General features: G+C 51.1%; 1 protein-coding gene and 1 long non-coding RNA gene across 2 annotated transcripts in view; one reads left to right on the top strand and one right to left on the bottom strand.

The window, feature by feature from the left end:
• Window positions 1-400: 400 nt before the first annotated feature.
• Window positions 401-2089, bottom strand: IER5L (immediate early response 5 like). Its single transcript, XM_044992226.1, has one exon. It carries the CDS (start codon window positions 1883-1885, stop codon window positions 773-775), a length of 1113 nt encoding a protein of 370 aa, XP_044848161.1. The 5' UTR covers window positions 1886-2089; the 3' UTR covers window positions 401-772.
• Window positions 2090-5473: 3384 nt separating this feature from the next.
• LOC123352393 overlaps window positions 5474-27893 on the top strand; it is a 128363-nt gene continuing 105943 nt past the window's right edge. The window contains exons 1-3 of the long non-coding RNA XR_006574158.1: window positions 5474-6057; window positions 7062-7168; window positions 9268-9349. This is a non-coding gene — a long non-coding RNA (uncharacterized LOC123352393). The remainder of the gene's footprint in view (window positions 6058-7061; window positions 7169-9267; window positions 9350-27893) is intronic.

Genomic DNA, 27893 nt, shown 5'->3' on the forward strand with positions numbered 1-27893 from the left:
TTAAATAAAAGGAAAAAAGTAGAGCAAGCGAGAGGAAGGCTGCTCCCGCAGGAAGCGCGCTGCTGGAGGGAGGCACTGACCCACGCTGCTGCTGGCGGTGTGGGAAGGGGAAAGGAAAATGGAACTAAATGAAGTAGTTTGAATGGGAGACGGAAGGATTTAATCCACCCCGCGCGCTAGGAACCTTGCAAACGCGCCAGGGGTCCGTCTCCCCCTGCCTGGGACAAGCGAGGAGCGTGGCAGTTTAACAGAACCGAGGCAACAACAACAAAATCGTTCGCACTGGGCTCCCCCTTTTTTCTGTAGGCTCCTTCTCCCCGCTTAGACACCCCGCCCAGACCTGCAGGCAGAATCCCCCCCATCCCCCCGAGTTAGTCCAACGGCCTCTGCAAGCTGCGGCGTCTCTTCCCACCCTCCCCCCCCAGCCCAAGCAGCTCCTCCAGGGGCAGAGAAGTGCAGCTCTCCCAACTCTTCCCCGGCACACACGGCTTCCCCCGGGCAGCAGCCCTCGCCTCACGTGGCAGGCTCCCGGGATCGCGTCGCCCCCGCACTCAATACAAAATAAAGCCCGAGCGGACACACGGAATAGTTAAATAGGTGCTTTTCATCTCTGCAAAAATAAAGTCCCAAGATCTGCGATTTTTATTGTACAGTTTAGAAAACATGAGCTGGGCTTCCCCTCCCCCCGACCGCCCCTCTTTGTTTCAGGGGCCCCTCCGGAGTCCGTGTCCCTGGGATCGCTCCCCCCCCCCCCCCGCGTCCATCCCCGCCCCTAGAACGCCACGATGGCTCGAGTCCAGGCTCCCAGGCTGGCCAGCGCCTGCTTGCCGCACAGCTGCCCGTTGAGGGGCTGCTCACAGTCCGCCTGCTGCCGGCTCACCAGCCCCGTGAAGCCGGAGCCGAAGATGGAGATCAAGTTGGAGATGTTGGAAGAGTCCGGGGGCTGCTCGGGGCTGAAGTCCTCGAAGCGGGCTCGCTTGCTGCAAGGGGAGAAGGGGGCGCCGCCCCCCACCGCCACCCCTCCCGGGTCCCCGTCCTCCTCGTCCTCCTGCCCCGGGTAGTACTTGCGCTTGGTGCCCGGGGTAGGCGGCGGGGCGCCGAGTCCCGCGGCGCCCTGGCAGCAGCACGGGCACTGCGAGCAGCAGTCCTGGTGCAGGTAGCCGTTCTCCACCGTGGTCACCACATGGGTGTCCAGGTCCAGCACCGTGGTGCGGCTGCTACAATGCGCCGAGGCGCCGCCGCTCGCTGCGCTCATGGCCGAGCCTGGAGGCGCCGGGCTGCCGAAGTCACAGCTCGCCGGCACCGGGTAGAGCAGCCCCGCAGAAGCGCTGCTGCCGCCGCCGCCGCCCCGGTAGAAGCCGGGGGAAGAGTCTCTGCGAAGCGCCGAAGGGGCCGCCGGCTGTGGCTGCTGGGGCGGGCTAGGCTGCAGCTCCAGCGGGTCGTCCTCCTGGGGCGCACCGGGCAGGAGCGCAGCGCACACGGGCACCTCCAGCAGGTCGCCGCCGCCTCTTCCCAGGGCTCCCCCAGCCGCGCCGCCCAGCCCGCAGCTCCGCGGCTGCTGCATGCCCGGCTCCGGGTCCTCGGGCTCGGCCGCCAGCTGGAGCGGGCTGAACTCCGGGGGGATCTCTCCGGCGGGCGCGCAGCCCGGGGGCGCCGCGAGCAGGAGGCCGCCCTCCTGGTAGTGCTGCTGGCGGCGGTAGAGCTCGGCGTAGCGCTCGCTCAGGTAGAGCTGCCGGGCGTTGCGGAGCACGTAGGAGACCAGCAGGTTCTTGTGGAGCTTGATGCCCCCGCGCTGGGTGCGGGAGCTGTGGATCTTGCGCAGGGAGAGGCTGATCAGGCTCTGGGCGTCCAGGGCGCACTCCATCCTCCTCCGGCCCCCCAGCATCTGCTCGCTCCGCGCTGGCAGCCAGACACCCCGGGCCGCATCCACCCGGGCCGGGGAGGGGCTGGGGGCTGCTGGGGGTGGGTGGGGGGGGTCTCGCTCTCTCTGTGTCTCTCTCAGGGGGTCGCCAGCGCTCCGAGGGGAGCCACCATCACCGGTGCGCCCTGCGCCCCCGTGCCACCGCCACCCCCCTCGCCACCCGCCCGCACCTTGAGCGCAAAGCAATGAGCGCTCGCCTACCCAGCCCCCGCTATTTATATGTCCTCCCCAGCCCCGCCCTTGGCTCCCGCAGCCTATCGCCGGGCCCGGCCCGGCCTGACGGGCAGCCGCCTCCCGCCCAGGAGAGACCGGGCCGGCCAATCAGGGGAAGGCGGTTCCTTTGTGCTATTCAAATACCTAACAGACTTGGGGCTGCTGCCTGGAATGTTCTCATGAGAGCGGAGCCGCCGCCGCGGCAGCCCGCAGCCCGAGCCGGGGTGGGCGTGGGGGGCTGCAGCCGGGGGGCGGCGGGGACGGGACACGTGCCCCCCGGGTGGGGAGGCTGGTTTCCCCGCGGCTGCGCTGCCTCCCCTGGCAGGTGAGTGGTCACCATGTGCGGGGAGCGGGGGCTGGCCTGAGACGCTGGGTGGCTTCTGGGCTTCTCCCTCCCTCCTTCCAGCAGGTGGGACGGGGGGGGGGCGGAGATGCAATAATAAAAATACTGAATAATTAATTGCTAACAATCCTAGAGACCAGAGCTGGAGAATCCCTCCCCTGGGCGTGTGATCCGGCCCCCACCTGGCCAGGCAGGGAAAGCACATGGCTCCCGTCCTACCTACCGGCAACATTGAACATGCGAGCGCCCTACGAGACCCGGGAGTTCACCGGGCAGGGCAGGCGATGTTCCCGCCCCGCTTCGGTTCCCACGTTCTGTAGGAAATGTTACGATCCGCAGAGAAGGTACAAATAATCACCTCGAGGTCCCTTCGCCACGGTGCGCCGGGCTTCGGGAACAGCAGCTGTGGACACGATCCTGCAACCACCTCGGCCCCGCTCCTGCAACGCGCGCTGCGCCAGCGGAGCCCTGCGCCTGCACGGATCCCCCATTGACTTCGGAGGGAATCCAGGCCTGATCCTGCACCGTAGAAGTCAATGGCAGTTTTGCCACTGACTTCAATCAAAGCAGGATCAAGCCCACTGTGCATGCCCAGGGGTTTGTCTGCCTGGAGCTTTTGCAGAATTGGGACCTTTTGGAGGTGTGTAAATTTACTCCAGAATCAGAATCAGTGTCCCCCCACTTTTTAAGGCAACACTCATTCCTGACTTCAATGGTGCTCCCTGCCTGGCTCCATTTTCATGGTTCAGGCCCTAGAAAACTATCTCATCCAAGCCTCTGACTATAAAGGGAAACCTCTTATTTTCATTTATGTATAAAATATGATTATACCAATAGAATAATAAAATATTTTATAAATGAAAGACCATCTCAGGGCCTTGCCACTGACAATGTTTGCAGCTAACAGTATTTTATGTACTCTTGGTGCATTGCACAAGCAGTTAAAACATAAGACCGTGGAAAACAATCTAGAAAACCCAAGTAAAAGACAAGTAGCAAGAGCAGTGAAACAGGAGGAGAATCCTGTGGTAGGGCTGAGGGCCTGAGGAAGAGGAGAGTCCTGTACAAGGAGCGACAGTGGTAACTGCCAATTCCCAGATGTTTTTTTTTTCCTGAATTTTTTTTTTGATGAAAAATTTTTCTTCAAAGGTTTTTTGGGTTTTGTTAAAAAGATGAAGAAGTTAGGCCGAACTCCTCCCTTCTTCCTCCCCCCACCCCAAGCTTTCTTGGTTTTCGATTATGGCATCCTCTCTCCCACCTGGTTTTTTTTCATTATTATTATTTTTTTTAACAAAAAGCATGGTGTTGCACCTAGCTGTTTCCCGTGGACATGTATCTTGATTGAACAAGCCCGTTCTCATTGGGGGAAAAAAATTCAAATGACAAATTTCAGCCAGCTCCAGTTTTCAGTCTTGCTTCTACACCGTGGGTGGGATGGGTTGCGGAAGCTGGACTGTGCTTTTTTTATCTGGATTTGGCCATGAGGGACACAATACAAAGCACTTTTTAGGGCCTGATCCTAGGCTCCTCGCTTTCCCATGTTAGTTGCCTCATTAACGTCGTCTTCTTTCGTATGGTTGATGCAGAGCAGCAATTACAATTTCACCTGAAGTTGATTGAGCCAAATGGCTACATCAGAAGTAGCAGAGTTTATTGCAGTGATGCCTCCTTCATATTTATAAATTGGGCAGTAGGTGAGGGTATGTTTGAAGGACTGCTGTGGGAAGCCACCCTCACACGCCAGGAAGTCCTTGATTTTCCATTTGTGCATTAGATGTCCGCATCTACCACGGTCTGTTTGGATTTGGTTCAGAGTTGACCAACATGTCTGTGGAAGGTCAAACCCAGGAGCCTTCTGCGTGGGATCCAGCACAAGGGGCTTATTTTTTAAGGCTTGTTTAGCACAATCTGCTTTCCAAGCCTCCGTCTGATCGTAGCCTGATTGCATGAGGCTAAGCGAATGTTCCCAGGAAGGCTTGCGGGACTTACGACGTTGGAGGGGGGCGTTGTTGAGGTCTTGGTGGATAGGAAGATGTCTGTTTTCCTGGATTCACTGAGCTTTGTGGAGTGTCACAGCGGTTCAGTGTATTGGCACGGGAGCGATGTTAGACAGAACAGGTAGCCATAGTGTGGGAGTCAACTCAAGGGTTCCAGTGATGCCCCGCGTCACTGCATCAGCTGGGTGTCAACAAGTCGCATGTGGCTGCATCTGCCCCATACCGGTGCACAATATTCAGTTACTGCATATACAAGTGCTATTGTTTGCAGGTGTTCGCAACACTGATGCCGATGCACCCCAGGTTGTACCTGCTAGTTTCTGAATTATGTTGGCTCTCATTTTTATCTTTGCAGCTACCTTCTCAAGATCCAGCTCCTTGCAGGATCAATCTCCGATAAAAACAAAAGCGCCCCCTAACTTAAATGGGCCTGCTCCAGTAATAAGGATGGTATTTGTGGTTAAGACTCAGGTCAGAGACTGAGGAGACCTGAGTGCTACTCTTTGTTTTGACACATGCTTCCCGTGTGACCTTGGGCCAAACTTTTCAAAGGAGGTTTCTAGGTTTGGCTGCCTCCATTTTTGGCTGCCTCACTTGGTACCCATTGGGCATGATTTTCATGATTTCTCCTGCTGCTCCCAGACACTGGAATTTTGGGGTGTGCAGCACTTCTGAAAATCAGGCCCTGGAGGTCCTAAGTTGGACACCCCAAAAGAGAGGATACTCTTGAAAACTTCTGACCAGATCCTCTAAACACTTAACCCATGGTTAACTTTCTTACCATGGGCACTGCCTTTGATTTCTATGGGGCCCTCACAGCTGCAAAATTAAGCATGTGCATAAAAAATTGCAGGATTAGAACTTTTGGCTTTAATCTTATTGTGCTTCAGTTCCCCAACTGCAAAATGAGGATATTAAATACTTCCCTACCGCACCAGGATGTTGTGAAGATAAATTCATTCATGTTTCTTGTGGGATGCTCAGCCACTCTAGGGACGAGCACCATGAAAAATAGTATAAATATTATTTTTGTATCACATCTTTCATACAAGCTAGGTCCTACAATGTATTACACAGTTACATAATACAGCTAAAAAGTTAAAAAATAGAAGTATAGCAGAGGGAGAGAGAAATGAAGAGGGGTAAGTAAAGGAGGAAGCATATGCTTTCAGCTGAGATTACAAAATAGATGGGAAGATGGAGAGTCAAAAGAAGGTTAATCTAGAGGGCAAGTGCTGCAGAGGAGAAGGCTCTTGCACCAAACTGGCAAGATTATTGCTTATACATTGTAGTAAATGTATATAGGGCTTGAGGCCTCTGTTCACGAGGTACTTACATTCATAAGTAGTTCCACTGACTTCAGTGGGAATTCTCATGTGCTTAAAGTTAGGCATGAGCTTAAGAACCTTGCTGAGCCCTGTGTCTTACAGAACCCGGGAAAGTCAGGGAGGCTGGTTCTTCACTCTTCTGCGGTGCTGCGAATGGAGAATCAGGACCCAGTGTCTGAAGAACTTGGACCTGCTCCTGCGTTCCTTACACTCGAATGCCCACAAATCACTGGGAGCGTTGGGTGTGTGAGGAATGTAAGTTTGGGCCCCTTTTGTAAAGGGAGGGAGGGAGAGGGAGAGAGAGAGAGAGAGGAGGCTGGTGCCAGGGACCTTCCATTAAAGGCAACGGGAGGCTTTCTTTGACTCCAATGGGTTTGGATCACTTGGACAAGCAAAGGGAGCAGGCAGGAGAGCGGAGAGAGAATGAACTAACCCCTAGAGAAACAGGACAGCAAAAAGATGCCAGTACAAAAACCAGTGGCAAGGTCTCAAAATGCAGTACAGGCAGATCCAACCCAACATACAGCAAAGTGATTTCAGCTACAATACGAGAACAAACCTTACTTACATGTGCCATAAACGCTAATCAGAAGCAGTTTGTGAGCTACATTAAGGAAATAACCTGTACAAGCTGTTCAGTGTTTTTCTTTCTAATTTTCACAGCCAGGTGTGCAAGAGCTTGTTTTTGTTTAGTTTTTGGTTTTGCTTTAAAGTGAGAACCCACATTTAATTCTGGTTTGAAAACATTGGGATTGGTTATCCAGCAGGGAAAGGAGACCCTGTCCTTCTAGTCCAGGGGTCCCCAACCCAGTGCCCGTGGGTGTCATGGCGCCCGCGGGGGCATCTAAATGCACCCGCGTCCTGGCTGACGATCGAGCATCTGCCGAAATGCTGCCGAAATTCGGCAAGCGGCGTCATCCAGAGGCATTGCCGCCGAAATGCCGCCAAATTTCAGCAGCATTTCGGCGGATGCTTGACTGCCGCCACGGTCCTTCGTCTGGCGCCTGCCAGACGAAAAGGTTGGGGACCACTGTGCTAGTCGTCCTTCTGGAGCTTAGTATTTGGCTGTTTGAAGGTATGTTACAAATCGACTGCAAAGACACTCTACATGGATCCATTCCTGCCCTTCTTTTGACATCACTGGTAGTTGAGGTAGGGGTGTCAACTCTGACTGAAGTTCTGGGAGATTTTTTCCCCTCAGCCTGATGTAATGTGATTTTCTTAAAATCTCCTATTAAAATCTCCTGGGTTGCTTTCAGTAGTCACCGGGAGATCAATGTCGATTCCGGGAGACTCCAGGCCAATCCGGGAGGGTCGACAACCCTAAGTTGTGGGCGTACGGCTTGTTGCAGGATCAACCCATTTTGTAAGTAATATAATAATAATACCTATATTTTCTTAGTGCTATTATTAGTAGATCTCCAAGCGCTTTGAAAATCAGTATTTTATCCCAGTTTTTTACACATGGGGAAACTGAGGCACTGAGCAGGGCCGTGACTTGCCCCAAGTCAACCAGCAAGCTAGTGGCAAAGCTGGGTATAATCCCCATGTCTTCTAAGTCACAGTCCAGTGCTGTTTAGGGAAATGCACTTGGCATTAACTTTGCATAGGAATGAGAATGAAATACCTTGTTTTCTCTTTCCCTTTGATTACGTGGATTGTCCAATAGTCCCCTCTCCTAATGATGCTTAATAGCTGACACCTGCAAACTCCCCCAGGGTCTCTGTTTTTTTCCCTTTTTTCTTTTTTCTTTTGTGTGAACCTCCCCAATCTTGGACCAAAAGGCTTTTCTACACTAGGGGTTTTTACACTAGCATAGCTACACTGGTAAAAACGTCGAGTGTCCACCAGCGTGACGTATCCCTGTTTGAAACTTTTCACATTGGTGCAGAGCAGCTGCAGGAGGGGTTTGCACTGGTGTAGCTGCATGGCTGTAGCTACTCTGCGGTAAACCCCCCCCAGTGCATGCAAGCCTTGTGATATGTCTTCCTCGTTCTGCTGCTGTCCATTGTTAAGGGTGAAAATCTAGGAAGTCAGGAACAATTTTGGAGTTTAGGTGGCATTTCAATGTTAAAACACTCATTTCATTCGACTCCACTTACATGTATTGACTGAGGAAATCTTTATTAATCCTTCTCAGAGAGCATGTGCATATTTGTTTTTTAATTTTTTTTTAATTGTGTAGAGGACTAAGCTGGTATTAAAGAGACTTGTCAAATAGAATAGGGTCAGGATTTGGATTTGGTAAAAAAAACAACAGTTCTACAAATATTAAAAGAAATATTTTGTAATTTTTTTATGTTATGGGAAAATGTTAATAAAAAATGTTTTCACCCCTATTTTGTTTGGACTGAAACCTCTCTGGCAGGGTTCCTGAAACCTTGGCTAGTTCCTGAAACCCACTAGAAATGCCCCCACTGAAACTGACACATCTATTTTCATTGTCCCACAACCAAACAGACCACATGATGAAAAGTTCTTTCAGCTTTAATTTGCTAAATCAATCCTGCCAACATTTAGGCATTGGTTTAATTTTAAACACCTGAGTACTTTACTCCAGCTCTTAGAGTTAAGTCTGTGCTTAAGGTCCAGATCCTCAAAGCCTGGTATTTAGATTCCTGACTTCCATTGATTTCAGTGGGAATTGGAATCCTAAATACCTTTGAGGATCTGGGCCTAAGCGTTTGCAGGATTGGGGCATAAGGTATTTATGTAACAAAATTATTTTTTCAGATATGATTGTGAATACATGAAATTTATTCTGCTATTAATTATCATTATATTTTGCACATCACCAAGAATGGAGCCATGCACCTCACCGTTCAAATAGCACAAGGTCTCTGCCCTGAAAGGCTTATAGTCTAAGACCCCAATCCTGCAAACATTTACCCATGTGAGTAACTTTGGGCCCCAATGCAGCAAAGCACTTGAATACATTCTGAACTTTTAAGCCCAGCCTTATACAGCAAGGCATTTTATAGCAGAGTGTGCTAGCCCTTTAAAGCCAATGCCTGGTCACCCCCCTATGAGCTTTCAGCCCAGTAAGGCCCAGCAATGAGGGTGGGTGTGGTTCCCAGAGAGATCATGTGACCAAAAGGGAACCACATGACTGGGCATGGCTATATAAGAGCTGGCTTGTTTCTGTCTTTCTCTTCTTAATGAAAGAGGTGCTAGGGCTGAGTTAAGATGTGGTTTGTGTTCCTAGGGAGCAGCCCTGGGAGGACAGCTGAAAATAAGCTGGGGGGAGGGGGCCTGAACAGAGACTGGTATAACAAATGGTGGCCCTGGGAAATAGTGGAGCAGATTGTCTGGAGTATAAGGCAGATTGCTGCCAGTGGTGTGGGGACCCACCTAACAGAGATGACGATTAACCTGCCTGTGACCATGGGGAAGTGCTTGAGTCTAGGGAAGATCAAGGAAGTTCTTTGAAGGGCTCTGTTCTGTTTGGACCCTCCTTTGCTCCAGCGTGAGAAGGCTGCTGAGATGCTAAAGTGCTCAAGAAAGTGGGGTGCTGAAGAGAAACTTGTGGACTGGCCTCTCTGGACAGGTAAGCGCCGGTTACGCACTTAACCATGTAAGCAGCGTCACTGAAGTTGATGGGGCTAACGCTATGGAGAGTTACTCAGATGTTTATTGCAGAGGCGAGGCCTAAGCTTTTAACAGCAGAGCTACACGGGGGCTATTCCTGGGGTGAGAATCCTCTTCTGAATCCCAGAGGAGCTGACAGTACTGGTGCGCTGTGCCTTAGTCTCCCTCTTGTGCTGCCGTGCAGAGGCAGGGATTTCTACATAGCCCTACGAGAACGGCATGACAAGTTCTGGGGTAGGAGAGTTTCTGTAGCCTGTGTGGGCTGTGCGATGGGCAGGGTGGGGACTGAGAGTCTCCTGTGGAGAGTTCAAAATAGAGCCAAGAGCTTCTTAGAGAAGGTTGACGAGTCCTGTTGTAACATGGCTCCTCCATGCCAGCTGTGAACTCTTGTCCTCCAAAGGGCTTTGTGCCAGTTGCTCATGTTGGGTGAATTTCACTCATATGTAAAGGGCCCAGGCGAAAATCTCTGCAACCCTTTCGCAGTGCGGTAAGGTAGGCTGAAGAGAGGCCCTGGGCTTCCTGCTGGTGTGGAATCAGTGGCTCAAACCCTGTCTGAGAGGTGATGGGGCGGGGGCTTGGTGAAGGAAGGTGCCTTTCATACTGTGTTGGTGGGGTGGGGGATGGTGCGTTCTGGACCCTCTCCATTCCCCACAGAAATACCAAGTAACTGAGCCTTACGCCTCCAAGTATGAATTTCACCTGAGGGCCCAACCCTGCATTCCTACACCTCATTGTAGCTGAAACCAGTGGGAGGCTTGGGTCCACATGGACGGCAGGGTCAGGCTCCTACTGGATGATGTGACTCTAGGAAACAAACACTTATGTGCTTTCCCCAGTGTCTCACCTGCTGCTGGCATTTAGCTTCCTTTATGTGCCAGAAAGTCAAAATATCTCTTGCCTGGGCATGGGTAGGTAGGAGGGTGACTTATCTGGCTAAAGCATCCTTAATTCTTGTATTGTGTGCTCCTGGGTAGGAAGGGGAAAACTCCCTCTGCATAGGGTGACCAGACAGCAAAAGTAAAAAACCAGGACGGGGGTGGGGGGTAATAAGAGCTTGTATAAGAAAAAGACCCCAAAATTGGGACTGTCTCTATAAAATGGGGACATCTGGTCACCCTGGCTCTGCATAAGAAAATGAACCTGAAGGCTGTCTTGTTACTGATGGTGCACGTGGGAAAGTGAAGGGGTCTGTCCTCCAGCCTAGGTGAAGTGTGACAGCTGAGGGTTTGGATAGGCAGTTTTGAGGAAATACGTCCTTGCATTTTGAAGCCTCTTCCCTCTTTGTTGCAACAGTAGGTAAAGTACAGTCAATTGCTAGTTAGATCTGTGTGCACAATATAACTGATGCTAATTGTCACTCCCTGCCTGCACAGACAAACTTCCAAATCCAAGTAACTGAAGGCCTAGTTAAGATTCCCGTCCTCTCTCCCAGCGGGCTACATAGGCAGCTGAAGTCTGCTGAGGCGCTCTCATTAAAACATCTCTAGATGCAGAGAGACTGTCTGATGGCCGGGTTGTGGGCATTCCCAGTGGGGGATGCTTGACTCCAACTTGATTGGCTTTTCCTGACTAGTCTGACAGCCTGAGCTTTGTGGAACTTCAGGGCTTGTTGGAAGGCCAACTCCTTCTCTCGGGTGTTTGTCTGAGCTGAAGGGATTGTAGCGCAGGCATCTCGGAGTCCTTAATCAGTGTTTAGCCAGGCTTTGTTTGGGGCTTGGGAGGTTGAATCCACCCTGGACCTGTGGGCAAGGCACCGCTCTATGGCCACTATACCTGTGCTGCGCCAGCGGTGCGGTGGTCTTTGTTTGTTAGTACTGAAAAGGCAAAAATCTCAAACCTCCCATCTACCCATCCCCAGGCAACTGGGTTATAAATTCCACTTTACGCTATGGCTTGTGGCACAAAATCCATGTTCTTGAGGACCACCCCCCTCTATCCCTGCGCTGCTGTAAATGGAGCTGTGCAGAACCCACTTCCACCATATACCGGGGGTGTATTTCTTTTCTTTGCATGCCCACACCCTGGCTTTGCATGGTAGAAACATGCTGGCTCAGCTGCATAGGTGGCCTTGCAAAGTCTCTGCTATGAAGGTGGAGAGTCACCCAAGGAATTGGGAAATAGGTGCTTGCATCAGTGTTGGGGAGAGGACTGTGTCCTAATGCCCTTGGCATACAGGTGAGAATGGAAATCTGTGGGCTCCCAAAACACTCAGTGTCTCCTTGCTGCAGAGGAGTCCTCTGTATGGACAGATCCACGTGGCTGTTCAATTCTTTCTACTCTTCTATTGACCCAGGGCTGCCTTTGTTCCCTTGGTCCATTTTCTTTGCCAAGCCATAGACTCTGGTTGCCTTCCTCTGATGCCAAGTCAGTGAAAGCGAGAGAAGGGTCCTCTTTAGAGGCATCATTCATGGCTTGTGTTCCAGTATCTGGGGGTTTAGCCCTACTTCAATCCCCTAGTAACAACACTCCCTTGTGGAAGCCACTTGGCATTGGTGCTCCACCCCAGAGGTGGCTGAGTTTCAGTGAAGGGCAAAAGGACGCTGGTTGTGCCCTTTCCCGACCAACCAGAAGTATTGTAGGGCTCAATGTTCGTGGAGGATTTTTGCATCCGTGGGTGAGAGGTGCTGCTGAGGACTATGGCCTGCCCCACGTTGAGTGTTGACATGTATGTGACAGGCAAGTTGTAGGAGATGTATGTTCTTCTGGGGCACCGGCAGAGGGGGGAGTCACAGCTTGGCAGCTGGCCATCTAGACCCGCCTGACCCCCATACCCATAGGGCATCATGCAATGGGAATGTTTTCATTGGCTCCAGTGGGCTTTGGATCAGGCCCTGTATGGCCAGTAGAGCAGGTGTGCAATTCCTGGGGCTTCTCCCAAGTTCAGCTTGTCTATGGGGTGTGGTGGTGTGTTCTCCGTGAGGTTGGGTTGGTTTAAGAGTTCCTTCTCTGTGGTTTAGATTTACCATCTCAATGTGACTCCGCCATCAGCACCCACTTGCTCCCCTTTCCTGGTGGCCTGCTGAAACCACCCCAAAGTTCACTTGCTGTTGACTAGCAAAGGGGGGGGGGTAAAGCTTGGTCTGAAACTTCCAGACTTGGCCATGGGCTCCATATGGGTCAACTGTTGGGAGCCCAACGTGAGACTGGCTGGGCCTGTATGCAGTGTAAGGTGCCACTCAACAGGAGAAACAATGTGACCTACTGGTGTAGTTAGCAGAAGTGCTCAGCCCCTCTGGAATAGTTCCAGTGGTTTCAATGTAGGGTCTGATGCTGTTGGGCAGCATGAGTTGGGATGGCACAAACATCTTGGACTGGGCACCCCAAAAGCAGCGTTCCATTAGACTGCAGTGAGTATTGGCAGCTGGGCTTGGTTGTGGGGAAGGATGAGCAAGTTTCTGGACTGTGCAGTGCATATTTTGCAAATGTTTGTGTTTATACAAGAGACATGGGTAAGCATTGTGCAAAACGGCTTAGGAAAAGGCAGCTGGTGAGGGGATGGGGCAGCTCCGTCTTGGCCACTTTCCTTCTTGCTCATTTTGATATTCACACCTTCCAAAACCAAACCCTGTCTAGGGTGCTGGGCTGGAACCTGGGGGTCCTGGATTGCATTCCCCAGCTATGCTGCTGGGTGATCTGGGGTAAGTAACTTTATCTGTGACTCCCCATCTGTAAAATGGGAGTAACCGTACACCACCTTTGTAAAGTGCTTGGAGATCTAGAAATGAACAAGCTAAGTGTTCACCCAGACCCAAGTGTTTCCTCCCAGAGTATCTCACTGTCTGTCTTTCTTCTCTTCCAGACACTGTTTCATCCTGGCATGCTTTGGTAGACAGCAGGGTGTTCCCCAGTGTAGTTAGCTGCCTCCAACTTTTGGCTTCTTAATTTCACTTCTGAGAGTAACATCTTTAGTTTTTGTTCCACACAAAGCAGTGGTTATTGGTCCTATTGGCCCCTGTGACCTTCCATTCAGATCTGTAAAATGGGAATAATAGGACTGAAAGGGACCTCGAGAGGTCATCTAGTCCAATCCCCTGCACTTATGGCAGGGCTAAATATTATCTAGACCATCCCTGACAAGTCTTTGTCTAACCTGCTCTTAAAAGTCTCCAATGATGGAGATTCCACAACCTCCCACACAGCAATGTCGTGGGCTAATTCATTAATATCTGTAGAGCGCTTTGGAAAACCTGAGCAGGAAAGTGCCTTACCAGTGCAATATGTTAGCATTATGAATTTAGATGCAATTATCTGCATGCATCATGCAAATGCATGTTTGTTCCTGCAAATACCTGCTATGGGTATGTGAACATTTGTTTCACCTAGTGTGTCATCCGAAAACTTGTTTTCCTGTGTCAAAAAAGCCATGGGAAGGTAGTGGAACCTAGCATCAATCTCTCAGCAATGCCCGCAGAAAAGGGATGTGAAGCAGCTAACATAGTGCTGATGCTGTACAAATAGCCACTGAGACTAGAACCTGTCGCTGGAATTCTTTCAGCAACGTTTATGAAGAAGGCCGTCATCCTGCTGTGAGCTCAGTGGGCAAACCTCGGTACCCATCTGGAGACCTGTTTCAGAACTGGGGCATAACATGGGACCCTTGGAGTCTTCCTCTTGTGCTTGGTACTGCCACTTGGTGCTGTATCCATGGGGGAATTTTTTTCAGCGGCACTTAATGATCCTCTCAATGGGTTCATGTTGATTGGGTAGGAAATACCGTGGTCCGATGTAACTGGAAACAAACTGAGAAGCTCCTTCACTGTCTGACCATGAAGAGGGTCCAGCCACTTCCTATTGGGCAGTCGTTTAGAGCAGTGGTTCTCAACCTTTTTGGGCTCAGGACCTATTTGTAAATGTTTATAGCCTGTCGCGATCCAGTAAATAGTCTGGAGGTGGAGGCTCTAGAATGGTTTTGGTTGGATCCTGCTTCCTGGGTGGGTTGGGTCCTGCCTGGCACTCACCCCACAGTGGGAGCTCCTGTGCTGTGAGGCTGGCCGGCCTTGGCTCTCTGCTCTGGGTGTTGCCACCTCTGGGCTTGCAGCGCCACTCAGGGTTGGCTCCATGCTCCTGACTGGACCAAATGTGGTCCTAGTGGAGTTGTGACATGGCTCATGGGGTTGCAATGCCACTCATTCAAATTTGGCCTACCCGGACTCCTGTCATCACAATGGCCAAACCTGAGTGGCGCTGGGACTCCGGAGATTGCAGTGCCTGGAGCAGAGACAGGAGCTGCCACACGACCCTTTGAAACATTCTGTTGACCCAAGTTTGGGTCCTGACCTTACGGGTTGAGAAACCCTGGGTTAGAGAACACAAGGCAAAATACAACCTGCTTGATTGACACGCTGGTGTCAATGCGGACGATGGAGTTAGCTTGGTGTAAGACCAGCTAAGTCAGCAGAGTTGTGGCCCCTGTAAATGACAAATGTTGAATTACATTGTCCTTTAATAAGTTGACCTTATTGAAGCATGATGTTGGGAGTGTTGTCTAGTGGCTGGAGTCAGGAGTCCTGGGTTCTGTGCCTGGCATGCTGGTGTGAGATCTGGCAAGTCACATGTAGCCCAACTTTCCAAAGGGGTCACCGGTTTGCCAGGTAGCAGAACTGAGGTTACTTGCATCCAAAGGGCGTGAGCGCTTCTAGCTTCTGCTGACCCGAATGGCATTGTGGGTGTTGAACACCCCTGACAATCGGGCCCCATGTGTCTAAGTTGGGCACCTGGAAACTTTGGCCGTCCCCTGCCTCAGTTTCCTGTCTGCAAAGTGAGGCTTGCTCAAGTGACTGCTTCCCTTAGGAGTGCAGAAAACTTCCCTGGTTAGTGAGGAGGTGGAGCTTGAGCCCTAATCCGAGTGCTTTGAGTTTGTGCAGAGCCTCCCAGAGCATGGCAAAGTCTGACTGTTAAACACCTCAAACTCCCTCCCAACGGCTGTGAAACAAACTGCCTGCCAGACACAGGAAGGACGGGACAAGAGGAGGAGAACTGGGTGTTAACCACAGGGTATAACTGTAAATCCGTCTGTGGGGAAACCAAGCTCTTTGTTAGCTGGGAGCCATAGTGGAGATGGATATTAAAAGCCCGATTCTGACTTTTTTTTTTTCTTGCCTTGAGTAGTGCCTGCTCCACAGAGCCCTGCTGATTTTGAGGGGTACGTGGTGCAAGGGTTGGGGAATGTCACCCTAAAAGTTTAAAGGTGGGATTTTCCAGAATTGCCCAAGGGAGTCAGGCACCCAGCTCCCAGTGAACGTCAATGAGAGTCAACTCCCTGAGGCACTGCTGAAAACCTGGCCATAATTGTAAACTGCTCCATGATGCGACTCCCCACAGTACTGGGTGGTGAAGCCCTCCCGCCCCAGAAAGCCTCAGAGAGGCTGGGCACTGCACTCTCCTTTTGCCACTTGACTTGACTCCCAGTTCAGGCTGGAGACATGTTAGCAGGGTGATATGGGGGCGGGGGGGGGGGAGTGAACACAGAGGGGAGGCTGGTCTGAAGAGAAGTGTGTCGCTGGTGCTTCTCATCAGCACTGAATTCACTCGCTCTCCTTCCTTCTGTCCTGGCTACTCCAGGAGACACTTGCATTCCTGACTTTACAGCTATGCTACTTTCAAGTTGAAAGTATCTAACTGCCTAGGGAGCCGAGGAGCTGGATGCTGGAACATATGTCCCAGGAAAGACTCTTTTTCTTTTTCCTTATTCTCATCTGCCAATAAACCTGGCTAATGGTGCTTTGTGGCTAGATGAACAACTTTTCCACTCACTCACTGTTGCAAAAGCTAAGGCTCTGAGTGTGCAATGAGAGCCATGCTATGGACCAGTGCGGCAGGGGTCTGTCTGAACCCTAAAAGAGGAATTCTGTTGTACTTCAATGTAACCTTTTTGCAGATGAAAATGGATGCCAATTGCTAAGGTGACCATGTTTCCAAAATAAATGGAGCCACAAAGGGTCACAATACTCATACTTCTTAAAGTGCATTGGTCTTGCTACTCCCAACATCTGACTCAACAGCAATGGGTGCATCTTTCAGAGTTGGAGGGATTTTCCAGTAACTGAGTGTTTAGAATGAGATTATCATGAAACACCAACCCAGTGTTCACCCTTGCTCTGAGCAAAAGAGCAGTTCTGATCCCATGTGGCTTTTTGGACTCTTCTCTTTGCTCCAAACACTGTTCAGCATATCAAGCGCTCCTTCCATTGGACTGTTTCTTATAGCAAACAGAGCAAATTCTGTTCCGTATAGAGGGGCCTTGAACACTTTGTACTTCTTAAAACATTGGGATGAAAGAGAAACTGGGACACTCCAGGTGTCCCAGAAGTGACATTGTATGACAGAAGGACTGGCCTGGTAAACTGAGTTCCTCTACAAAAATGATTTTCAACCTATGGTCCATGGACCCTTGGGAGTCCACAAACTAAGATTTCCAAAGTGGTCCACACCTCCATTCGAAATTTTGTAGGGGTTTGCAAATGAAAAAGGTTGCAAATCCCTGCTCTACAAATTGCTCATCTGACTGCACGGCACTCTTAAAAGAAGCAGCTGGGTGTATGGGAAAGGAGCTAATGATATCCCCCATGTTTGGAGGACCTGCCATGATTAGAAGATTGGATGACTTCATAGCTCTGCATCTCTTCTTGCTAAGATTCTACAATAGCCCTAATTTGTATAGCGTCAGGCCTACAGGGGCTGGAACCAGCAAGTTACATGGAGGGTCTGGTCAAAAATGCTCCAGCTTTCTTAACGAGTAACATTGGGACTCTAGTGTCCTGTGGTCCTAGCTCACTCCAGGGGGCTGTGGGAAGAATAATGCACAGAAAAAACTTGTCCTTGGTAGCCAGTGCTGATTCTTGGATCTCACGTCACACTTCTTCGAGAGCTGGGAAAGCTACAGATGAAAAGGAAGGTGAGAATCCCCGTCTGTGTTACATTATATAGGGTTGCCAATTTTGGCTGGCTGTATTCCTGGAGGCTTCATCACAGGACATAATCTTTAATTAAGGAGACTCCAGGAAAAGCCTGGAGGGTTGGCAACCGTAGTTACAGATGGAGAAAGTGACGCAAAGATGGGAAGTGGCACGTTCAAGGCCACAGTGCAGGCGGTGGCCGAGCCAGGTCTCCTGGTCAGTGCTCTAGCCACTGGGCCATTTTGCTTTCCAGTCTCTATTGCATTAGGTATAAAGACTTCCCATAGGCAGCACTGTGGTCTCCTTGTGAAATACATGGGAGGGGGTTGTCCCAGGCTGGTGGCAGGTGCCCAAAGAACAAAACACCACTGCAGTTAGCACTGATTTGGTCCCTTTATTGGCCCGGCTGAGGCCCAGGACCCACTGAAGATGCAGTTTGAATGCCCTTTTGATCCCCAGAGTGGGTCCTTCCGGGTGCAGAGCTGAGGCAGAGTGGCAGGGCAGCACAGGGGAGGCTTCCACCCGGACTGCCTGGACCACGTCTGTTCTGTGGCTCCCTGGAGAACGACGGCCTTGACAAGGCCGAAGTGCTGCTATCCGCTCGCACCCCCTGCTCCAAACCCAACCTGCGCTGGGAAAGGGCCAGGGACCCAAGGGGCACGTGTCATACCTGTATCCCTCCAGGAGAGCGCCTTGGGTTCATGCTGCTTCTTCGTTGTTCGTGTGCTTCGGAAAGTCAGTGTCACGGCCTGACCTGAGCCCCTGTGGGCGTTAGTGTGAGTAACTGGTGATTTGAATGTAAACAGATACTTATGCTACCAGGGGGACACCTCAGGGTGTCCCTGGGGACAGAGTGAGATGGTACTCCCCCGTTCCCATCCAGGGGCTCCTGTGCATTCTGCTTCAAGATCCCAGTGCCACATGCAGCAAATTCTCGAGTCCCTTCTATAGTCCTTCCTTTCTGCGGATCTCAAAGCGCTATACAGCTAGCGGATCGATGACCACAATACCTTTGCGAGGTAAATGATCAAACTGCCTTTTCTGCTTCATGCATCACCACAGATTCTGGAGTCGAAATAGAGCGGAGAGCTCAGAGTGAGGCAGAACGGGGGCTATGCGGCCGTTCTCCCAAATCACGCTAGCCGGGCAGTGCAGTTTCCCCGCTTGCTGGGCAGGGCTGTGGATGATATCGACGTTCTGTCGATAAGCAAAAACAAATCAAGGTTCTGGACAGATGCAGTGAAGATTTTTATATGGTATCAAGGGGGCCCTTTTTGGTCATAAACCCCAATTTAATCACAAGCCTAGTATTTATGAGAAATGCTGGATTGATTTTGGGAGACGGCTTATCCACCACACAGCTCCACTGTAGGCATTGGCAGCATGAGCTTCCCCACCAATGCACTTTAGCCTTTCCCTGAAGGAGATCAGTGCAGGCTGTTTTCATTAACATGCCACACTCAGAGACCAGGATGGGTGCTTGGCGTAATCAAAACGTCCCAGTAGAGATACGACACTCCAAGGCCATTCAGTGCTTTGGCCTCAATGCTGTTTTCTGGGCTGTAGAGTTTAACCTGCTGGGAATAAGGCTCCGGCCCCCACCAAACAGCCATCAGCTGCTGGTAATACACCTCTACCCCGATATAACACGAATTCAGATATAATGCGGTAAAGCAGTGCTCCGGGGGCGGGGCTGCGCACTCCGGCGGATCAAAGCAAGTTCGATATAACGCGGTTAGATTTTTTGGCTCTCGAGGACAGCATTATATTGGGGGTAGAGATGTATTGTTTTGGTCACTACTTCCCCATCTTACATTATAGGTTTAAATGCAACTGCAAACGACTTTGTATATCTAATTAGCAACCCCCCAAAATCATGCTGACTTGACCGTAGTCTGTCTTTGCATCCCCCTCTTGTAGTAGCTTGAAATAGTGCAAGGGGGTTTTGCAGGCAATAGGCAAACGGCCGTGACTTGCGCAGCCATCATCTGCAAGTCCAGCCCTGCAGTCAGAGATGTCTGATCAGTACAGAAGTTTGCTTTGTGCTGATATAGAGGGCCTTATACCCGAGGAGACAGAAGCACTTTACAAAGATTAACGCCTTAAGCCTCACAACCACCCTGTCAATATTATCCTCATTTTAGATATGGAGGAGAGGGGGAGATGAAGGACTGGATGGAACTAGACCTCTGGTCTCCTGTTGTATAACCTTGGGCAAGTCACCTCTCCCTGTGCCTCAGTTTCCCTCCCACTTTTTGTCATCTTTTTGTTTTTAAGCTCTTCAGTGCAGGGACTCATAGACTTTAAGGCCAGAAGGGACCATCATGATCCTCTAGTCTGACCTCCTTCACGTTGCAGGCCACAGAACCTCGCCCCACTCCTGTAATAGACCCCTAACCTCCGGCTGAGTTACTGAAGTCCTTTAAATCATGATTTAAAGACTCCAGGTTAGAGAATCCACCATTTACGTTAGTTTAGTTTAAACCAGCAAGTGACCCCTGCCCACTGCTGCAGAGGAAGGTGAAGCCCCCCCTAGGGTCTCCGCCAATCTGACCAAGGGGGGAAATTCCTTCCTGACCCCAAATCTGGTGATTAATTAGACCCTCAGCATATGGGCAAGACCCACCAGCCAGACACCTGGGACTTTCTCTTACAAAGTGTATGTGCCGTGCTGAGCACAAAAGGGGCTGTCTTTGTTCTGTTTGTTCAGCACCTACCATGACAAGGTCCGGTCCCTGACTGGGGCTCGGGGCACCACAGCAATGCAAATAATAACAAACGATCAATAAAGGTAAAGCGTCTTGCTTGCTGTGTTTCCCCTGCTACTACCAGTGCTGGGAACAGAACCTGATCTCCTGACTCCCAATCCTTTGCTTTAGCTAGAAAACTGTTTCTTTTCCCCCCACGCTCGCCCCAGTGCTTAGCCACTAATGCTGAGGGTCTAGATTAGTGGGAGATCTGGGGCGCAGGGGGGGTCATGTGAGATGGAGACTCCTTTAGCACTGAAAAGCTGCAATAATGCATGGGTGTCAGGCTGGCTTTCAATTTCTGAATTCCACTGCCCCTAGAACACGGGACACCCAGACCCTCCCTGCTTGTGCCCCCATCCCGAGCTGGGCATGATAAGCTGAAGGAGAGTGGGAGACTAACTCCTTACACAGTGCACTGTCTTTACTCGCTAGGGAGATTGACGTAAGTTGGGTCAGAGGCAGGGAAACGGGGTTGCAGGGTTAAATGTGTGTGTTGCTGCCTGTGAGATGGGAAATGCAGCGTTCCCAGGGAGAACCTCGTTCTGCTCTGCCGGCTGGAGCTGGGGAGGGAGGGTCCCTGCAGTGCCCCTTGGAAGGGCAAGTCAGTCAAAGACTACAATACCCAGCTGGGAAGAACAGTCCCTGCCCTTATCTTGTAGCTGTGAGCAGGGCATTCTGGGAGTGGTAGTTCATCCCCCTGAACTGGGGTCCCTGCTGTCACTCGCTGGGGCGGGGGGACCCTGAGGGAATGTACAGACACTGGGAGGAGCCAGCCTGTTCAACCACTTTGTTGTTAAATACCTTAAAGGAACAGCAGCTGCGCCCAAGTGCGCTGCCTAGCGCAGCCTGTAACCTGGGATGTGGGCTTTTTAAAGATAAAAATCGCTAGTCCTGCCCTTCTGTTGTTAACGAGCTCTGGTACTTGGAGTAACCCTTGTGGTGCCTCAGCCTCCCTAGCAAGCGCTGCTCTGATTCACGCTGCGCGCAGTCTGTGGCTGCAGTGGAGCTGTCTGGGGTGCAGGTCGGGGAAGTATCTATCCCTTTGTTGTCCCCACTTGCCCTTCTCTATAGATCAAATATGCTGCATCCCCTGGAACTTGAAATCAGGAGGGTTGTGGCCGAAGAGCCAGTGCAGACAGGTCAGTCCCCACCAGACAAATGGGGCGTCTGTTTCCTGGTGGGGGAATGTTAGTGCATAAGGAAGTGCCAGCCGGCTAGCCCTGGAGATTGTTCTCTAGCTATGAACAGAGCAGCTGTTGCATGGGCAGTGGTGCCGATTCCCCCGATGCTGTGCTGCGGCTGGGATCAGTGGCTGCCACCTGTAATGTAATTCAGTCTGTTAGCTCATACGGCCTGTCCCTAGCCCAGCACCCAGGCCTGGGCTCTGGCATGTGCCCAGCCAGACGCCCACATCAAAGCACCCAGGACTTGCCTGTTGGTGTATATCCAGCCGGCACTCGCATCTAGGCTACTTACCCGAACCTGGGGGAACAATGACATCAAAGCGGCCAGCTCTGGCTGCTGGCACCTTGTTAATAGGTGCTGCAACATGGGTGTGTGCGAAGTGAGCTGTAGGCACGCGACTGGGCAAATGCGGGTATTGAAGGAACCCAGGTATAGTTCCTGCCTGTCCCCTTGACGCAATCCTGTGAATTTAAAATCTGCCCAGAGGTTTGTGGGCTTGAATTGCCTTCTCCAAAGAGAAACTCGACTAAGCACCTGGGGCCAGATTGTGACCCCTTTGCACTCATTAATGAGCAGCTACCTGCCTGGGGACAGGCCTGCTGACTTCAATGGATTGCTCGGTGAGTCACTGCTGAGCAGCAGGAGTCAGGGGCTCGCAATCGGACACTTGCTCTGGATATTAGTTGTCTAAATGTGGCACGTTTCTTATGGCTAAAGCAGGACAAAAATCAAATTGTACTTAACTGGCAGAGGTACCGAGCCCCCTTCTTTTAGAGAACAGACACCAAAGTCAGCCTTGCTAATCTTAAAACAGGCATCTTTGGCCGTTGACAGAAACGTAGGGCCTGATTATGCCAGTGCTGTGTAGTACCATACCCTTTGCTTACTTCCATGGGAGTCCATGTGGAGTGAGGTGCGACTCACCAGGGGTCAGGGTGGCAGAGTCCAACCCACAGACAGCAGCAGGAACCAGTAAAGAGGCTCTTAAAATTATGTGGTTTTGGTACCTTTACTCAGGTGAGTAGCACTCTACTTCATAAATACTTCCACTGAAGTCAGCCATCCGACTCGTGGAGTAAGGCACTACTCAGTGTAAAAGACCAGAATCTGGCCCTTCCATTGCAGTCTGTGTTGAGATGACAGGGTTGTATAGTCATTATCTTGGGGTACAGCTGTTGGATTCTGGGGTGGCTGATCAGGGCAACCAGGTGGAGAATCATATTTCCTAGGAGAGTCCGTGCTTGAACACCTCAGGATTATACATGCTCACTCCTTTCTGTGTTGCACTAGGGTCCTCTGTTTTCACGGCCCGGCTCTAGGGTGGTGACCATGCTGATGGCAAGATCTTGAAGGGCAGACGCATGCTTATGGTAAATAAATGTTACATTTGTAATGAATCCACTGGGAGGCTTCAGCGTTAGTATCAGTCGGTCAGGATAAATTCACCTGTTCTTTGCTTACAGATTTGTTAGTCACATAGAAGACCCTTAAAAAGAACAGGAGTACTTGTGGCACCTTAGAGACTAACAAATTTATTTCAGCATGAGCTTTCGTGAGCTACAGCTCACTTCTCCGGCTGCATAGAATGGAACACAGACAGGAGATATGTATAAATATCCTGTGTGTTCCATTCTATGCATCCGAAGAAGTGAGCTGTAGCTCACGAAAGCTCATGCTGAAATAAATTTTAGTCTCTAAGGTGCCACAAATACTCCTGTTCTTTTTGCAGATATAGACTAACACGGCTGCTACTCTGAAACCTGTCATAGAAGACCCTTGTGCTTCATGGTGGATTGGAGCATACCTATTTAAGTGGCTGATGGGCAGCAGAGACTGGGACCCACCAAAGATGCACGTAATTAAAGTAGGGTGTTGACAGGGCTAGGAGCCTGTAGTACCTGGTACTGGTTTACCAGGGGCTGGGAACCACTGGTGTAGACTTACAGATCTGAGAGCTGTCCACTTTTTTACCTTCCTGGGGTGAGTTGGTGTCTTGCCTTGGAAAGGGCTGAGATCTTAAGGTTCTGTTCTGAAGCAAATTGAACTGAGTGGAAAGCCCCAGTGGGATTTGGATCCGCCCAACTTTTCTTTTATGGGTGGGGGTAGGCAAGACACCTGGAGAAACAGAGGAGTGGTCCATGCAGAGTTGGTTGCAGTATTGAGAAGCCCTCTTATGTGGGCTAAATAAATACTTGCTGCTGCCTTCACTTGTGCATCTGGTGTGTGGATCATTCAGTTTCCTGGATGTCTGGACCAGCCTCCTAGGGAATGGAGCAAATGAAAGACGGTGGCTTGAACGTTGGCATGTCAGGATCCCACAAAAGCATGACCACTTGCTGGCAAGTCAGGGGCCTTTCCTGCTCGGGTTCCTGATTCTGTATGATCAGTTACTGCAGGCTGATAAGAGCACCCTTTGTATACCTCTTAAAGTAAGGGAACTGGGAACTGAAGCGATTCACTAGCTGCCTTGTATCAGCACATGGAATTGTGTACTGATCCTTGTTAGCTGGTGGAGTGGACCTACTGATCAGTCTCTCAACTAGCAGGTTGCTCTCCTCAGTCATGTTCTCGAGAGCCAAGGATCACAATTCTTAGAGGAAGGATGCATTTAGTGAACAGGACTTCCTGGCTCTGCCAAAGATTCGCTGTGACCTTGGGTAAGTCACTTAATCCCTCTGGCTCAGTTCCCTGTCTGAAAAAATGGATAATACTTGCTTTGTCTTGTCTAGTTAAACTGGACACTTGGCTGTCTCGCTGTATGTACAGTACCCAGCACACTGGGGTCTCAGCTGGGCCCTCTGGGGGCTACCAGAATGTGAAAAATGCATTTAATAGACAACCAAGGAATCTAACAGCCCAGGCTGGTTGAGGACGTGGGAGGATAGCCAGTGGGTATGAACCTGGATTGCTTTGCAGGCCTCTCCCCTTTCAGAGCACTAAGAGGGCTGCATCTGCAGAGCTCCGTCATGGAGCCAGAGGAAAGCGCGGGGTCTTTAGTCCCCAGCCCAGCATCGATTCCATCCTGTGGGAGCGCTAAGGGGTTAACTCCGGGCTTGTAGGATGCTCAGCACCCTGCCACCGTCACTCTGATTGTTTCTAATGCTGTGTGAAGGACCCTCTTTTCAGAGAGGGGTTTAGACCAACTGCTTGTGGAATCGGGCCGGGGTTGCCTGATCTCTGATCTCACTGAATCTTTGGCTACACAATCCTGGGTCCCACCAAAGAGCCAGGGAGGAGGTTTGCTGTCTCTCCCCTTCCAGCCCCCCATGATCCTACAAGACGGAGGGTGTTGTCATGCCAGGGTGAGGCCTGCAGTGTCTGTGGAAATGCACTCACTAGAAAGAGGACCCTGTATCGGCACAAGTCTCAACCAGTGAAAGGAGGATAGCCACAATTCTTAGCAAGAGATTTTAATGCTGTGGCCAAGGGCCAGCTTATCTTGGGTGAGTTGTTGGGTGGGGGAGGATATGTCCCCCCTTCCTGAGCAGGGAACTCAGTGCACTGGTGAGCATCAAGGTGAAATACCTAGACTCCCTGGAACCACAGCTGGGTGGGCTCAGCCTTTTGTTCTTTAAAGGTAGATAAATGAGTCCCATGTGGTTGTTTGTTTGGGACCTTAGGAAATGAGATCCCGGCTGCTTTGTGTGGACATCCAAGATCCAATGGTGCTTTAAGCATGGGAGCTCGCCCAGCCATTCAGTGTGCTGTGAATGAAATACATTTCCTCCTGCTATCTGGTGTTCCCTTTGGGTGGGGTGTGGGTGGATTGACACTCCTCTTCCTCGATGGACCCCCGGGCAAGCAATGTGCACCCAGGCTCCAGAGGGAAAGTGGTGCATGGGTTCCATGCCCATCTAGCAAGGCTCCACACAAGCTCTTTGTCTATGGATCTTTCCCTTTCTCTGCCCGCTTCCCTTTGGTTCTGTCTCTCCTTCCTGTCTGTCTCGCAATTACCTTTCTTCTCTCTCGCCTTCTTTTTCTGTTCCCCGGTGCGCTCAGCATGTTCGGTAGCAGATCACACCAGCAGCCTGGGCGGCTGTCTAATGCAATGTGATAGTTGTGCTGCACTCGGCAAACTCGGGAAGGAGGCCTGCCGAGGTGCACTCTGCTCCGACTCCTGTGATCTGATCACTCCTGACAAACTCCCTGCGCACCCATGTTCTGTTTCCCATTAGAATCCAGCCTGTTTCCGTTTGCTGTGGGTTTGAAAACATAGGTGCTGGAACTGGGAGTGCGGCAGTGCCTTGACGTGGTTTCCATCCTATTCGGGGTTGAATGGTTCTCAGCACCCCACTGTACCAATTGTTCCAGCACCACTGTTTGAAACCCCCAAAGAATTAAATGTCGAAATCTAGTTAAAGGCTGAGTGGAGGGGAAGAGTGTTGAAGAACCTCCCAGGTTAAGTTGTATTCATAAATCATTTCTTGTTATGTGATTTCTTTGAGTGGTACCTGTGATTTCCCCCCCACCCCCAACCTTCCACACTGTAAAATCTGAATGGAACTTTTTATTTTCTGGAAGCTACAAAAATTCCTGAACAAACGTTTCCTCCCAAATGAAAATTAAGCAAAGTTGCCCGAATGCAAATCCTGCCAATAAGATCTTAAATACCAAGTAAGTCCTCTGCTAAAGACATCCCATCCAAGCCAGTCTCAACTCCCTTGCTCCACCCCTCAGCATCAGAACACCAACACGCTTAGCTCTGTTTGAACACCACCAGGTGCACTCAAGCACAGCCTGAACCCCTCTCCCCTATTGTGTTGTGGACACATAACACCCAGCACTCCCTAGAGAAGGGTGGCCGGCCTTGTGGTTAAGGGAACATGGGGGAAGCTTGCATTGTTTGTGGATAAACTACCTGATTCCGGCACTGGGGAGCAGAGCTTAGTTTGAAAACCCCAAACAAACCCCTAAACCCTCCACTCTCTACATGACTCTTGGAGTAAGGACAGGCAGTACCGGTCAGGGAGCATACCAGTGAAGGCTAGCCCTCCTCGAAGGGTGGCTAAGCGATATGCTGCAATAACATCCAGAACTGCAGGTGTTCACTTTGCAGGGGCTTCGGATGGGGGCAGGCATGGCTAGGAGGGAACCAGCTGTCTGGTGAATTTACCCATGAAGTGCTGGAATTTGTGGGCCCACAGTGCCATGTGGAAGATTCCTGTCTGGGGCATGGAATGGCCAGGTCTGCGCAATGGAAGGCGTTACTGCATCATAGCCCTCACCTGCTTTCTTGTGCACAGAGAGCCTTCGAGTGTCAGTACAATTTGCGCTCGTCAAGGGGGCAGACAAGTCTGTACCTCCATTTCACAGATGGGGAAACGAAGGCACAGAGGGGAAGTGGTTTGCCCAAGGCTTCACAGGGAGTCTGTGGCAGACCTGGGAAGAGAATCCAGATCTCGTGTCTCAGTCCTGGGGTCTTAGCACAAGACTACCCTTGCCTTTGTGGTATAGCTTAGCGCTTGCCAGGAGACCGAAGGGGCAATGAACGGAGCATTAATTGCTGGGGGTCACGCCCTTTATCTCGTCCTCCCTCCAAGGGTTGCAGTGCCTGGAATTCTGGGAAACTGAGGATTCTGGTCTCTCTCCAGATGTTGCAGCACCAGGGGCTGGGGAGGCAGGGCAGAGCTTTGCATGCTCTCTCTCTCTTCAGCTGTTGGAGTGCTCAGGATCTGGAAGCGGGGAGGACCCTGTCATATCTCAAACACGCTGCTGTAGTGCTCCAGGGTGGGAAGCAGAGCCACGGCTGTTCAGTCTCTCTCTCATAATATGCTGGAATGCCAAAGGGGCTGGGAAGCAGAGGGGCTTCTGTTTTCTCGGCACATGTTGCAGTACGGGACGCAGGGAGCCTGAGATTTTCAATAGGTGTTGCGGTGCCACATCCGTTCCCTTCACACTGTGCTGGTGGAGAAATGCAGTGCTAGTTTCCTTCTGCCCTGGAAAGTATTCTAGCCTGAGACGTGTGTATAGAGCTGGATCCTGCGGGCTGATCCCTGAAGTCAGTGGCAATTGCAGACACTCAGGACCTTGCAGCATTGAGCCCTCCGATCACTTTTCGTCAGCCTCCTTTCCTCTTTCCAGCGGGTCCTTCCAGCTGTTCGCCATTTGATGTCCGATCCTCCGCTGTAAATCCCCATGGCCCCACTGAGGCCAATTCAGACCCACCGAGGATCTGCCTCCTTATTTTTGTAGGGCTGCTGCTGTTATGGCTTCCCCAAGACACCACCCCCTGCAAATGATGGTGCATCTTAAGATGCTTAAATCGCCCCTAGCATTGTTCATCTTCAAAAGGCTGTTCGATGTCACCCAATAGTCGCTGTTCTCTTGTGAAGGAGGGAAGCTTTTACTGCCTTACAGCCAGCTGGGGGGGAGGGGGGGGGAGACTGCAGTGGGGTGTGTTAAGTGACTTGTTCTCGGTCAGAGTGATGCCAATTCCTGGCTCCAATGCCTGTGCTCTGCTCGGTAGATCCTGCCCCCGTGGCATCTCGACAGTCAGGGGCTGTTCTGTCATCTGGTGTTGACACCACCTGGGCCTGATTCTCTGCTCACTGGCCCAGGTTTGATATTGGACTTCAGTGGAGGCATTCCTGAGGTGGGCTGCTGTGAAGGAGAGGAGAATGGGACTCGTTAGGGGCGGAAGGCTGGCACTGTGCCTGTGCTCTCTGTGCCTTCA

The sequence above is a fragment of the Mauremys mutica genome, chromosome 18 (genome assembly GCF_020497125.1).
Source record: "Mauremys mutica isolate MM-2020 ecotype Southern chromosome 18, ASM2049712v1, whole genome shotgun sequence".
Lineage (NCBI taxonomy): Eukaryota > Metazoa > Chordata > Testudines > Geoemydidae > Mauremys > Mauremys mutica.